General features: G+C 43.0%; 1 protein-coding gene across 1 annotated transcript in view; it reads right to left on the bottom strand.

Annotated features, from left to right (window-relative positions):
- Positions 1 to 7,084, bottom strand: part of PCSK2 (proprotein convertase subtilisin/kexin type 2) — a 143,477-nt gene extending 136,393 nt beyond the window's left edge. The window contains exons 1-2 of the mRNA XM_068940402.1: positions 7,011 to 7,084; positions 6,723 to 6,791 (exon numbers count right to left, since the gene is read on the bottom strand). Coding sequence (XP_068796503.1) covers positions 6,723 to 6,728 — 6 coding nt within the window. The 5' untranslated portion in view covers positions 6,729 to 6,791; positions 7,011 to 7,084. The remainder of the gene's footprint in view (positions 1 to 6,722; positions 6,792 to 7,010) is intronic.
- Between the last annotated feature and the right edge of the window lie 7,975 nt (positions 7,085 to 15,059).

The raw sequence follows: 15,059 nt of genomic DNA on the forward strand, positions 1-15,059 counted from the left end.
CCCTTGCTCATCCCAGGAGTCCTCCTGTAGAAGAAGTAGGTTTAAAAATACAATGCATAAGGAGAAAGAAAAAAAAAAAAAAACAGCTCTGTGGGAATGAGACCTGAAGATTGAGCATATCGTTAATAAGGTTTGGCACCAAGAGAGGTACGCGCCTAGCTCCCTTTTCAGTAAGAAAATCATAGTTTTGATTTTGCTAGTTCAGCACCTAGAGTGCTCTTTGTGCAGTCTTCCCCAGTGACTTTCAACAGGCCTCGTCCCTCTAAATCATTCTGAAAATCCCACCCTTGCCTGCTTAGCAGTTACGGAAACATCTGCTACAGCCATGTGTATTTCAATTACAAAGGGGAAAAATTGCAGGGAGAAAATATTACATTTTCTGCCTCTCTCTTATGGTTACCCAACCTCTAAATTAAAAGCAGTAAAAAGAGTGCCTCTTTCACAGCTAAAGCCTGCCTGAAAATTGCTTTCCTGTTTAGCCTGCACCATGGAATTTAAATTATTTTATTCTAAAAGTTACAAAGCACAGGAGGTTTTTGCCTCTGCTCAGATGGGGTTTAACACTTGCAAGAATTGTATCTTTCTTGACAAGGTTTAAGTCTGCATAGGCCTTTTTTGACCAATGCTGCCCTGATATGTTGGAGCTGCTTCTGTTAGGGTTAGGTTCAGGCAACAAGCGTAGCACAGCTTTTGCTCACTCTCTGCCTGGTTGAGCTTAGGTAAAGCATAATACTGGTCCCTATGAGGTACAAATAATCTCTTGAACGGTCAAAAAGTTTGACATCTTCTCTTGTGTCTACAACTAATGGAAACTTTGCAGCTGGCTTATTAAGGGAGAAATTCGCTGAAGCAGCTCGCTATCATTCCTACTGCCTTTTGAGTTTGTATTACTGATTTAAAGAGGACCAAAAGTGTGCCAGCTATGAAAAGAAAACTATGGAGTTGAACAAGTGACAGAGCAGTTCATGCTGCTCAGTGACTACCATGGGTTTAATGCCTCACCAGCTCAGCTGGGTATTTATGCAGAGCATTTGAATGGACCCCCAAAGCTGTGCCTGCGTGTATGTGAGCAGCCACGTGTGACTCAAGATTTCTTTTCAACATATGGGAAAAGTTTATGCAGGAGCCAGGCCTGGGCTAAGCTGCAACTATCATAGGAACTGAATAGCAAGAGAAAAGAGGAAGGGCTGGGACAGAGATGCAGAGCCTTGGTGGGACACAGTCCCAATTACCTACAACCACCATTAGCCCTCATGCCAAACACCAACTTCTCACCAGGAAACAGAAGTAGCCAGCTTGAACTCCCATGGCTCTGACTTTGGAGGAATAAGTAGGAGTTTTTCTTCCTGTTTTTTAATATCAGCCTACACTTTGGGAAAACTGCTTTCCTGGCATATTTCCTGGCCCAGTGAGAAGCTCTCGAAAAGAACAGCGTCAACATGCAGCACACCTCCACTGCCCAAACGGGGCCAATTCATGATAGCTGAGCCATTTATGACCCAGACTGCTTCTCTCGCTTCTCTCCTACTCAATCTGTATTCAAAATGCTTGCTATTAGAGGTTTATCTTATGAAATAGTAATATTGTTCTGATTTAGTGCCAAGGCTGGGCTAAAGGATGGCAATACGTTAATGCTCCAACTAATCGGCTCAGCAACTTTCAACCGTCAGTCACAGCTCTCTGAAATTATCCTGGTGATAGTAAATGTTAAAGATATTAAAGATAGTGCCCAGCAAATGTGAGACTTAATTCTCAGTGCACACAAAGGGTCTAGCAAAATACAAATGATCCCACCAACTAATCAGAAAATAATTTTAGTACGTGAATAATCACCTATTCTTTAATAGGAATCATCTATTCTTTAATTGGATACACAATCGGCAAAGGGAGAACCCATTATTTGTTTTTAAGAGGAAATACAACGCAGCTCAATATAATCATCAAAGTAGGAAATGAAAACTACTGCTGTGTCCAAGGAAAACAAGAAGCTTCTGGAAAGGGCAAAGAAATTCTTTTACGTTTATTTCAGTTGGGCTGCACTTTTAGTTAGACGGCATCTAGTCAGTCACCAGACTGAACTTTGAGAAGGGGGTAATATAGCAAAGCATCGAGACTGTACAGCTCTCTGTAGGTTTAATCCACAGGGAGCTCGCGGTTTCACTTTCTCTGTGAGGAGACAGGTCAGCTCTAATTCTGAGATGAAAGTTGTTTCAATCCAGCTTTAGCAGAAGAAAAATCCTGCATTAGCAAACTTCTCCCTGCAGCATATTAAATACCTCCTTGATCGCTTCCTATTACCAATATAGTATGTGGGATTCAGCGTGTCTCAGCCCAAGGAAATAACAGCTATAGAAAGTCTGCTCATGGTAGACACACACTAGGCATTGTAATGGAGGAAAGATATACAAACAAGTAAACAATTGTTCATAGATTTTTTTTTTTTCCGCATAGGTGTTTATCCATTACTAGTATCTGGTATGTTTTTATATTCTCTGTTGTAAATCTAGACCCTTCTGTCAAAGCCGTCTAACTGAAATAATATTTTGCAAAGAGTTAACTACAGCTTTGTGCTCCTTCAGCAACAGCATTTCCCCTGAAGGACCGTCTCCTTTGTACAGGGTAGCTTTCTTCCATTTTGCATTCCAAGTAAACAACCTCACCTGACACCTTATTCATCATCCACTAACAGCAAAGAACCTGAACGTGCTTGCACTCCTGATTTGTTACTCTTTCAGTAAGACGGTCTAAGGAGACTGAAGACAACATTTTCGAAGGGTCAAATGCTAGCCAGGTGGTTAATTCTCAGTGATTTGCAGTGAGTTAGAAATTGCCCTTGCTTTTGCCATATCCCACTGTCATATCAACCAGCTGACACCTGTGATCAGCTACCACATTTTTACTTTCTTGATAGTAGCACGGATTTAGTTAAAGTTAAAAATCAAAAAATTCCAAGCCATAAAAGTATACAGTCTAACTAGGAAGAGAAGAAGACCGGAGAGCAAAAAAGAAAATAAAAACTCTTCAGAAAGTTAGAAGAGCAAAGGTTTTTTTCCCCTCTGCAGGAAACAACATGCAGTATTTCAGAAAAGAACCAGTTCCCCCAGGCCTGCAGCCTGTGAAACAGAAGAGAAAATTGGAGAGTGTACTGAGCAGCCACCCAGAGAGAGGGGCCCCATACAGCTGCTTCTTAGGGCTCTCAGAGTCCCCGCTCTCTAGCAGCCAATTAGTAGTACTGACACTGCTGAACTCTCCCAAGTCAGAAAACCTGGAAACATTGTGATCCTCAGCCTTGGGCCAAAGATCTGCCAGAACTGGTAGTTCTTTCCTGAAACTAGGGAGGTTGAAAGGGCTGCTCTGCCCTGGAGCAGAGCATCCTGAAAGCCCATCTCTTAACCCCGCAGCACTCCAGCTGCCAGAGCATTCAAGCAGAGCCAGAATTTGCAGTCCTACACTGGATTCAACCAAAACTTGTCAAATTCAAAATACTGGAGGCAAAATGGCTCTACTAGGTTAAAAAAAAAAAAAAAGCAACATTTTTCTTGGGCCCTGTTTCTCTTCAGGGGAAGCTGCTGACTAGTACCACTTCTAAGTGTTTCCTGCAGTGCATTTTTCCAATCTAGTCTGAAATGTCATTAGTTTAGGTTAAGGCTACTCGAGTTTTCTTTCGCATACACTTTCCTCCCAGGAGTGGGATGACTGTACCACAGTGTTTAGGTTTCAATTTCCTGCCTCCAACATCAACTCTGCAAGCTGTCAGCCATTCGATGAAAACATACTTGTTTTCCTGTAGACATGCACAACAGTTTTTAGTTAATAAACCCCCAGAACAGAGAAGCTATCAATGAAATATTAATTTGTTGTGCTGCTTGAATTGCAGCTCCTGGCTGGGCAAACTGAAAAGGTCCTCTGTCACAGGAGAGGGTTTGTTACACTTAACTGCTCATCCTACTCTCTTTACTCATCATACTTTCTTTCCGAGTCATCAAAACATTTCAAGTTTCTGCATAACTTTAAAATATCTGATTCAAGCATCAAAGGCTAACAAAAGAAGCTGAATGCTGTCCCACACTACCCCATAGAGTTAAAGAGAATTACAGAACAAGCAGAAAATCCCTAGGGTCAGTGACATTGGCACTGAGCAGGAACTGAGTGAATCTAGCGAGCTGCTGAAACTTTTGGTGCTTGGCAATCTTGTGCACTTTCCCATTGTGCAAGGTGAAGCAATTAATCTATGGCCTGTGTGCCTTGGGGAGCCCAAAAAAGGAGAGAGGGGATGAGCAGAAAGTCAGTCAGACCTAAAATTTATGACACCTGGCATATTTCAAGGGAACTGATTCCAGCAGAGCAAGTTGAAGGGGGATGTGTGGGGGAAGAACACGGTGCTGGGATTCAGGAGAACAGGGTTTTTCTTCTGTTTTTGCTCATGAAGAGAAAAAGACATTTCATTTCTCTCTTCTTTCCCATATCTTTGTCTGCAAACAATATAGATTGCAATGCCTGTGTGCTTGCAAATTGGCACTCTGATCCTGAGCAAGACTTCCAAGTGCAGCATACTATAAATATGCATTATGTTATCAAAATGACATTTGTTTTGGAGGTCATTTTCCATGTTGGGTCAGAGACCTCATCCCAATCACGTTTCAGGATAATAGCCATTCCACATCTAGTCTCCCTTCACGTCCTGTTGGCCAAAGCACACCTGACTGAGGGGATAACGGGGCAGTAGGGCATATGCAGAAATCAGGAATGCAAATTAAATACTGAGAGGTAGAGAGGATTATGCAAGTATTGAGAAGCATATGTGCCTTTTGGTAAAATGGAGGAGGAAAAACCTCTCCTTAATAGGTGGATCTGTGAAAATCCATTCCACGGACCCTTCTTTTATTTAAAAGAGAAGACCCACCCATCAATAAAATATCCCATTAAAGTGCATTCAGTCTAAATGTAGGATTCTGTTTCTGCACAGCCTAATCAATCCAAACACCGGATTTTATCTATTCCAAGTAAAAAGCATCTCTTCAAATATTACTGTGAGAAATTTCTCAAGGAGAATGGCTGGGTAGATCTCTAAGTACGTTTGCCACCTTGGAAACTCTTCCTCAAATAAGGCAAGTACAACATACATTTCAACAGCTCAGGTAAACTAGGAGTTCTCATTTCTTCTTCAGTCCAGCCAGAAATGACTCAAGGTGAAGGAATGAAGAGGCACTGAGGACTAGCTCCTCAGGCTGCCTGTTGAGGAAGGGCCATTGCAGTCACCTAGCAATCTGCAGTGCCTCACTTGAGCACAAAACAGATTCGGAAACACCTGGCATCTCTCCTAGCGTTCCTCAAGGGGAAATACAGCTCAACATAACCCTTGATTAAAGGAACTAGTACTCTGTCCAAGCCCACACATCACATAACATTGACTTCTGGTACTGATAAATTAAGATGAATACTTTGTTCAGTTTGCCTTTAACATCCTTTGGAAATCTCTAGGAACGGGATAAATCATTAAGACTAGGGCCTCTGTTATGCAGAGGCTAGGAGAGATGCATAACTTCCTTACGTAATGGAAATTTCTCATATGATTATTACATGCACTTGTAGCTGTATCTGTACCTTTATATCTACATCTATCTAAAATTATGCATCACTGATACTTTTTATTAGTTTGCTGAGAATGCTAAGGCAGAGAGAAAGTGGTACATCTTTAATTAATATGTTAATCATGGGAGCATATCTGCAATATCTGTTAAAACATCTGCATTCCACAGACAAAAAAGTCATGAGACCCATTTTGGTGATTTACTGCAGAAATTAGTAGAAAGATTCAACTCTGCCCAGCTCCAGTTGACTTATAAATAGTTTTGTGTTCAAGTGGATAAAAGGATGAAGGTTTTATGTTTTAATGAGGGAAAAAATGAATCTTCAATGGATTTCAGGACTTGTGTAAAGACTAAGTTACAAGGGTGACTTAGAGGGTTCACTTAATTTCTGTCTCCTCCTTTGATCCCACGTTTTCATTCTGAGACCCACCCTAGTCCTACCCCTATTCTTGACATGCCAGGTCAGCCTTATATATATCTCCTTCTGTTTTCACAAAATATACCTCCTGTCTTAAATCTGACCCATTTCTTGATTTGAAACAAAAAGGTAAATCAATGCATTTTAGATGAAATTCAGTGACCCCATTGGTTCAATAGCCGTTCTTTAATCTATTGAGAAAAATAAGACATACTAAAAGATGCATACTTAAAAGATGCCAGGCTGAAAAATATGCAAATGTATACTAAACAATGTGCACAGATCATTAACAGTCTTGCAAGATCAATAGAAAACTGACTTACAGAATCAGTATCTGTTCTGTTTCCCTTAACTCTTAAGCCTAGATATACCAAGAGAGCAAACCATATTAAATTTAAAGTTAACCTGATCTAGGCTTTGCTGTCCCTCTCTCAGGGCAAAGAATTCTATGACATTTGGAAATGGCAGCTACTTACACACCATGCATTTTTCAGTAGCATCCATTTCAAAGTGATATCATTACACGAATGAGCTCTATCTACCCACTGCTCTGTGAAGAGCTTTGTCTGGGTTTTGTTTTTTCTTTGCAAATGACTGTATAGTATAAAGCTCTGAATAGCACGCATTTATGAACCTGAGTATAAGTGTGCTGCTATTTTCACAGGAAAACTGTCATTATAAAAACAGCCAGCACAGGGCCTCATGGCACTTACCTTCATAAAACAATTGGTTTCATAGAGTGAATACCAGCAGCCGCATTATCAAATAACCTGAAGATTGAGCTGGAAAAATAATAAAAAATGGATCTCAGTGTGAGATGCGGGAGACGGTAAGAAATTAATCTTTGCAGCCCATCTTCAGAACATCAAATAATATACCTGACCAATGAAAATTCAAACAGAAGATCTTATTATAGCTACACATACAGACAGCACCTGAAAGCAGTGCCTGTTTTATGAGACAATGCAAATGCACCATAAGCACTAGAAGATAGATCTTACCTTGTAGTTTCCAGAATCTGTAGTTTCCAAAATCTAATTAAAGACTGCTCGAATTTCATATATCAGATGTAGAGCTATTTGCAGAGAAAAAAGAAAACAGGCAACTGTAAATATACTGAAATCCAAGAAAAATGCAATGTTCCTAAGTGTATACATATTTCACGTGCAACACAGAAACATTCTTTCCAATGTATCCTGTAGAAAAAGAGAATGGTTCTGCTTCTTCACCTTATTGCCATGGATATTCAGCCTAATTTGCTCTCCTCTTTAAAAATGTAAATCTCTGGAAAGCAGAAGAATACCTCAGAAGACGAATAACTGATTATCTTGAGATATCTTGAGATAATCAAGATACTTAACGGTGACCTTGGTTCTTTGTTTGGTGTGAACTCATCTATCCTGTCAATGGTTCATTTTAGTCTGTTGGCAACTTGTTAGCCATCCAATCTTGCTTAATTTTTCCTAGCTAAAAACAAATTGTTGACTTGGCATTAAACAAAATTCATCTAACAAACCTTCCATAAAATTAAATGTATTTATCCCTTTGTCTGTTAACTGAACCATCAGTGATGCTTTTTCCATTTACCCGCATAAGATTTTAGCTATTATTCTAAACAAATGAATTCAGGACAAAAATAGAAACAGTCATTAAAAGATAATGCTACAGGATAATTCTTGCTTCCAATTCTGTCTACATATAAGGTTAAGATCTTCATGATACGCCAATCAAGCTGAATTAAAATGCTTTCCAAGTATAATTTTGTGCTATATAAGCTTGTCTCATTAAAAACGGGAGGGGGGGGAAACAACCTTGTGACTGTGAATTAAAATAGTGCTGATACTGCTTTGTGAGAACTAGGCAGACTGTTTGTACTCACACATGCCTTGTTTTTACAAATGAAAGAAAATGGTAATCAGAAGTCAGTACATTTATCTGGAATTTCCAAAGTAAAACCTACAAGAAACAATAAAGCATCCAGCTGCCCTTGCAGAGGTCTCTCAGGCCCAAAATGCAGCAGCACTGCCTGTAGTTCAAAGTATCAAAGTAGCAGAAAACGTCCCTTCTTCCTTATGCTAGCTCCCTAATAGGGCTGTTTTGACAACAGCACATAAGGGATTACAAATAATGATCACCTCCAGGAAGAGGTTTCTTACACATCTCCCATTTAACCTTAACCTGATTACGAGGATATGCCATGGTTTTGCAGACCTTGGTGATCTGAAACACTGCTCTGTACAAACAGGTTTTCATTTCCCAATTAAGTGAGCCTAATTCACAGTTATTCTGATGCTTCTTTCCATTCCTGTGCTGACATGGAGAGGTTACAAAGACTCTATGAAAGTATCTGGGGTGTCAGTTTTCACATTGCTACTGACAGTCCTGTACCCATTCAAATGGGGTGAGTTCCTCTAAGGCACATCTGTTTCGTGTGAGGAAGGTCTTCATGTGCAGCATTCCTGATAACCATCACAGTGTCTGCAGAGGAAAGCGCGTAACCTACCCTTACAGCCAGGACTGTCCTAGTTGCAAAGGCAGTCAAGAACAAAACAGCTAGAAGCCACAATGTCACAGTGAGAGAAGGGATCATACAGGCTTATTATTTCCATTTACAGGAGAGCTGAGAACCAGCAAAGCTTCGTCTGATCCTCACGACCACAACAAGCCACCTAGACGCATTCCCCTGTGGGGTGAATTTGCTTCTTCCATCATGACTATATCAAGAAGGAAGGGAGGCAGAGCAGCTGGCAGGGCAGGAAAGCAGGGTTTTGAGTAAGCAGGAATACTTGATCCTTTTTTCTTCTAATTGGCTCTAAAATGAGAGTAACACAATAAGGTATAGGCTTCTTCCCATCATCTTTGCGCTGTATCTAAAGTGGTTATGCCTGCCATTCTGTCTCAGGACTTTCTGGGTGTCCATTTTAAGTGTCAGAACCGAGTCAAGAGCCACTGTCCAGAGAATGAATATGCAGTCACCTGTACAAGAGTTAGCACTGACAGATACTCTCTGCCTGCTCTCTCATCAGAACCATCTCTCATCTCATCACTTGGCCCTCAGGGATAACATGACCTACCAAAATGTCAACTTCATAGCAAAACATTTTTGAATAAAAATGCTCTGCCCAGATTCAATAAATCCCTCCAACTCCCAGAAGTGATGATGACAGAGTCGGTGGACGGCAAACAACATCCTATTTGTTGAAGACTTTGTTAAGCACAGACTATTATTCACAACTTAACTGGCTGCTCTTGAGCAGTACCAGTTTGTTTGTCTCCTTCAAAATCTCTGTGTATAGTTGGCAATCCACAGGGAGAGTCATAAAATTAGGGGCAGGGAAAAGACTCTTCAGCAGAAATGGTATCAGATGAACAGTAGCCGGCTAAATAGTAGGCACACTCACTTTTTTGTTCAGCAGGACAACGTACAGCATAAGGCATCAGAGCCAAAGGGCTGACAGCTACGTTGATATCAAGTTGGTGGCCAAAGCACAGACAGCTCCAAGTCAGTCTGTCCTTTCCTCCTCTCCTATTTCTCCTCTGATCCTGGCAGGGAGACAGACACAAGCTATCTGGCCTTTGGGGGACAATAAATGAAGTGTGATGCCAGTGTAGCGCTCTAGTTCAACTAGTTCACCCAGCCAGATAGGTCTCGGTCAGCAGACTGAGAAGAGACATGCAGAGCACTCACTTTTATAACCTTTCTCCTCTAGTGTTTGCCAATTGTTCGTATACTACAGCTTAGTTATGGACTCCAAATCACTTCTTGCTAATTCTCCTCTGAAGAACAGTATGGACCAGAACAGGACTGCAGTAAAATGCTTCAGAAAGGATGGCAGAGAGTTGGGCTTTTCACTGCTTTTGCACACTGCTGCTGTTTACTGAGTGCTCTCAAACCCCATGGACCAACCACATATGGTTGTAGTGTCTACTTGTGCTTGCCACTGTCATGCTTGACTGCTGCTTTCTCTTTCTACAGAAGTGGGAACAAGCAGCAGCCCATGCTGTAACAAGGAAGAGATACCCTCTTCGTCATGCTAGCAGATCGCAGCCGACCACCTGTGCCTTCCTTGGTCAGCCATCAAGGCTCTTCTCCTTGACATGGCCTCTGCATTTGCTCTATGCGATAATACGCTGTTTCTAAGCAGCCATGTTTAATTGAAGCAGGATTTTAAAATCTCATCTGCTATCAGATACATACAATACCTCACTAAAAGGCAGGACAAACATTTCATGGAGATGAGGTGTAATCTCGCAGTGCTGAACTGTGGGGCAGATTTAGTGCTTTTCATGAAGCAGCAGGGTTTAAACCGGCCGAAGTTCTGGTCCAATTTCTATGACTGAAGTCCCCAGAGCCACACTAGGCTGACGGTGCCTGAGGATGTGTCGCATACCTTTGCTGTTGGGGATACAAGGGCAGGGCCCTGTGGCCAGACTGGTAATAACATCCCCTGTGATAACAGCACGATTAAACAGGTGCAGACGTTTTAGTTACCTGGCAAACGGACTTCTCTTTCCTCCTGAAAGCAAAGCACTTGCTTCAGCCATTATCTGCAACGGGGAAATCATTTACTTTTCACATGGTTTTCTATTTTCTTTACATTTAGAAACAAAAGTACCTCTGGCCTTACTAAGTCTCCCCCCACCATTAGTACTTGAAGCACAGCTCTGCTGACCGGGCATATGACCTTTTGCTCCCCTGAAATTAAATGGAGGCCTGGAGGTTTCGTTACCAAGGCAACCCCTTTTGATATTTGTACCAGGCTATGTGCTTCGGAGGGAAGGTGCAAACCTGCAGCACCCTGCAGCAAGGGCACCTGAGGCTCCCTCTTTTGGGCTCACGTCCAAAGAACCTGATCATCAGAGAGCCAAAGCGGCCTTAAGCTCTAACAAAGCGCTTTAAGGATCAGAAGGTGTAACTCTGACCTTCTAAAACAAGAGGAGCTCCGTAGTGTGAAATCAGCAGCAGCTTGCATATTGTTAAGAGAGAATTAGAAATCTTTGCTAAACTCTATGCCTTCAAAAATATTTAATGCAAGGGTAACACGAGCGGTATTTCTGCAGGCCAAAGAGACTGCTACCTGCAGAAGCACAGAATGGGAAGAGGGAACAGTTTTGTGAGAGAGTAACGGAAATGAAATAAGCAAGTATCTCTTGGATGTGGCCGTACTAGAGGTCCCAGTGAAAGAGAAGGTTAACTGGACACAATTCCAGGGGGCAACGGCCACGTTAGTGAGAGCATCTTTTAATTTTCCTTGCAGGAAACTCAAAATGAATATGAATAAATCACACTGAAATGACTGAGAGAACACCAGAGCGCTCAAGATTTAACAAGGGAAAACAGGCTGCCACAAAATTCCCCCGAATCCTAACTAAATAAAGCTCAAGTTGAGCAATGCTGAGTACGGACATAACAAGTCTCTGGTGAAGGTGAGAAAGCAGCTATATCAACCCTTTCGGCAGGTAACAGAAGGCATGAAAATGAGAACCAGATGAGATCTCCATTCCTGCTGTTTTAGTCCTTGCATGGACTCCAAGGGCCAAATACAATTTATTAAGCTACCAGGATTTTCTGATTACCATAAAAATAGATCATTGCAAATTGGTTCTGTAAATCCCGTTACTGTTACTCTCGCGTGGAACCATATTACTGCAAGTAGAATGGACCAGTATTTCCCATTTTAAGATGCTGTTTTCAGTTGTTTCAGTCTTAAAATTCCAGAAGCAGCCTCAGTTTTGGCATTTCCTAATTTACACTTTGAATTTAGGACCCTAATTTTTTTCTAAGATAAGGCTGGACTTGAGTTTCTCGGGGAACGTAATGACATATTCAGTCTAAAAACAACAAACTTGAAGAGGTAAGGGGAAGGACAAATTTCTGGTTAATTCAAGGTTTCCTTCCTGATTCCACAGCAGGACTTCTGTGCAGTGGGAGGATCGGACTTGCCTGCACTCCCAAAGTAAAATGGAGCAGTAGTTACTCTTCTTTACCAGGCTTTGTCTGTCTGTATCTAATTAAACAACTTTGGCTTCTCCCCTCGTGAAGGCATGAGTCCCTAAAGCTGTCAAAGGGTGAAACAGGTTTGGGAAATGCTACGTCAGCCGCAGTGTCTGTCATGACAGACACTGAGCTCCTATTCAACACAATGAAATAGTCAGTTCTGTGTTGAGCAGCCAGTACTATTGTGCAACCAAAACCTTCTGTAATTTACCCAGCCTTGAGAACGCTTTAACCAGCAAGAAGGTCACGTGAACTAGCCAAAACCTGTTAGTGGGAAGGATACAATATGCAGAATGAGTAGGCCTGATGTTAGCACCGGACAGCAGCATGAACCACTGCAGGGAAAAGACGAGAGGAGAGAGGCAGGGAACACTCTATCCCCAAGCACGGGGCAAGGGAGGTCAAAGAAGCAGTCTTGAGGGGCAAAACAGCTGCATCCCTAACTTGTCAAGGTAATTGTAAGGACAGGTCTGAGTAGCACCAGTAGATTAAGTGGTGTAGAGATAACCCTACAGTGGCCACATACGGTGCCGACACTGGAGGGGCAGTTACATCTGCAGCACAGCAGGTCCTGAATCCAGAAGAAGCAGCAGACGATGCTCTGCATAAATTCCTGCTTTGCAAATACAATCTCAATTGATTATCCACTTTCTTCTTGATATTTCTCAAACATTCTAGATATCTGACTCTGTGTGAACTGTTTCAAGACATCAATTCAGATAAGTATGTAAGCACATGTACCTTCATATAAAAGAACATCCTGCTGCTTGCTAGTAGTTTCTAACTTCAAGGGCATCAGAAAAAACAGAACTGAGTCAACCCAAGTAGCTGTGATTTTCTTCTTTTTTTAATTGGTAGCAAATCTGATCTATTTCTACAATCATCTTTTAGAGTCATTGGGAGTTTAGGTAAAAAAAATCTATAGTAATAAAGTAATTTGTCGAGTAAAATGACATTGACTTGAGCCTACCCAATCTCTGCTGCTGTTAGCAACCTTCAGTCATGTTTTCTTTCAGTTTTCATGTTGCATCCTTCCCTTAAAGGAACAAAGCCAGCATCTGCGGCCACTAAGGGAAAATATTCAGTAAATGCAGTAGCCTCTAGCCAAACTGAATCCTGATGTAAGTCCACGCCAGCAGTGCACAAAGACCATCATCACCGTTCCTGGTGGATTGTTAATTGGGTTCTTTGTTATGGATGCGACAAGGAAGGCTAAGGCCCAGTTGGAATTAAATCTGGCAAGGGATGTCAAGGACAACAAGAAGGCCTTCTTCAAATACATCAATAGCAAAAGGAAGACTAGGGAAAACGTGGGCCCGCTGCTGAATGGGGCAGGTGCCCTGGTGACAAAGGATACAGAGAAGGCAGAGTTATTGAATGCCTTCTTTGCTTCCGTCTTCACTACTAAGGCCAGTCCTCAGGAATTCCAGACCTTGGAGGCAAGAGAGGAAGGCTGGAGAAAGACTCTCCCTTGGTTGAGGAGGATCAGGTTAGAGATCTTTTGTCCAAACTTGACATCCACAAGTCCATGGGCCCCGATGGGATGCACCCACGAGTGCTGAGGGAGCTGGCGGATGTTATCGCTAGGCCACTCTCCATCATCTTTGAAAGGTCCTGGAGATCAGGAGAGGTGCCGGAGGACTGGAAGAAAGCCAATGTCACGCCAGTCTTCAAAAAGGGCAAGAAGGAGGAGCCAGGAAACTACAGGCCTGTCAGCCTCACCTCCATCCCGGGAAAGGTGATGGAACAGCTCCTCCTGAAGGTCCTCACTAAGCATCTGGAGGACAAGAAGGTGATCAGGAGTAGTCAGCATGGATTCACCAAAGGGAAATCATGCTTGACCAATCTGATAGCCTTCTATGACGGAATGACTGGCTGGGTAGATGAGGGCAGAGCAGTGGATGTTGTCTACCTGGACTTCAGCAAGGCTTTTGACGCTGTCTCCCATCACATCCTCCTAGGTAAGCTCAGGAAGTGTGGGCTAGACGAGTGGACGGTGAGGTGGATTGAGAACTGGCTGGCTGGCCGAGCTCAGAGGGTTGTGGTGAATGGCGCAGAGTCAAGTTGGAGGCCTGTGGCTAGTGGTGTCCCCCAGGGGTCAGTCCTGGGTCCAGTCTTGTTCAATATATTCATCCATGACCTGGAGGAAGGGACAGAGTGCACCCTCAGCAAGTTTGCTGATGATCCTAAACTGGGGGGAGAGGCTAACACACCAGAAGACTGTGCTGCCATTCAGAGGGACCTGGACAGGCTGGAGAGGTGGGCGGAGAGGAACCTCATGAAGTTCAACAAAGGCAAGTGCAAGGTCCTGCACCTAGGCAGGAATAATCCCATGCACCAGTACAGGCTGGGGGTTGACCTGCTGGAAAGTAGCTCTCTGGAGAAGGACCTGGGAGTGCTGGTGGACAACAAGTTAAACATGAGCCAGCAGTGTGCCCTTGCGGCCAAGAAGGCCAATGGTGTCCTGGGGTGCATTAAGAAGAGTGTTGCCAGCAGGTGGAGGGAGGTGATCCTGCCCCTCTACTCAGCCCTGGTGAGGCCTCACCTGGAGTACTGTGTCCAGTTCTGGGCTCCCCAGTACAAGAGAGACATGGCACTCCTGGAGAGAGTCCAGCGGAGGGCTACCGAGATGATTAGAGGTCTGGAGCACCTCTCCTATGAAGAAAGACTGCAAGAGCTGGGCCTGTTCAGCCTGGAGAAGAGAAGATTGAGAGGCGATCTCATCAACGTGTACAAGTATCTGAAGGGGGAGTGTCAAGAGGATGAGGCCAGCCTCTTCTCCGTGGTGCCCAGCAACAGGACAAGAGGCAATGGGCAGAAACAACCACAGGAAGTTCCATCTGAACCTGAGGAGAAACTTCTTGACTGTGAGGGTGACAGAGCATTGGAACAGGTTGCCCAGAGAGGTGGTGGAGTCTCCTTCGCTGGAGATATTCAAAAGCCGTCTGGATGTGATCCTGGGCAATATGCTCTAGAGGACCCTTGTTGAGCAGGGAGGTTGGACTAGATGATCTCCAGAGGTCCCATCCAACCTAAACGATTCTGTGATTCT

Source organism: Struthio camelus, chromosome 3 (genome assembly GCF_040807025.1).
Source record: "Struthio camelus isolate bStrCam1 chromosome 3, bStrCam1.hap1, whole genome shotgun sequence".
NCBI lineage: Eukaryota > Metazoa > Chordata > Aves > Struthioniformes > Struthionidae > Struthio > Struthio camelus.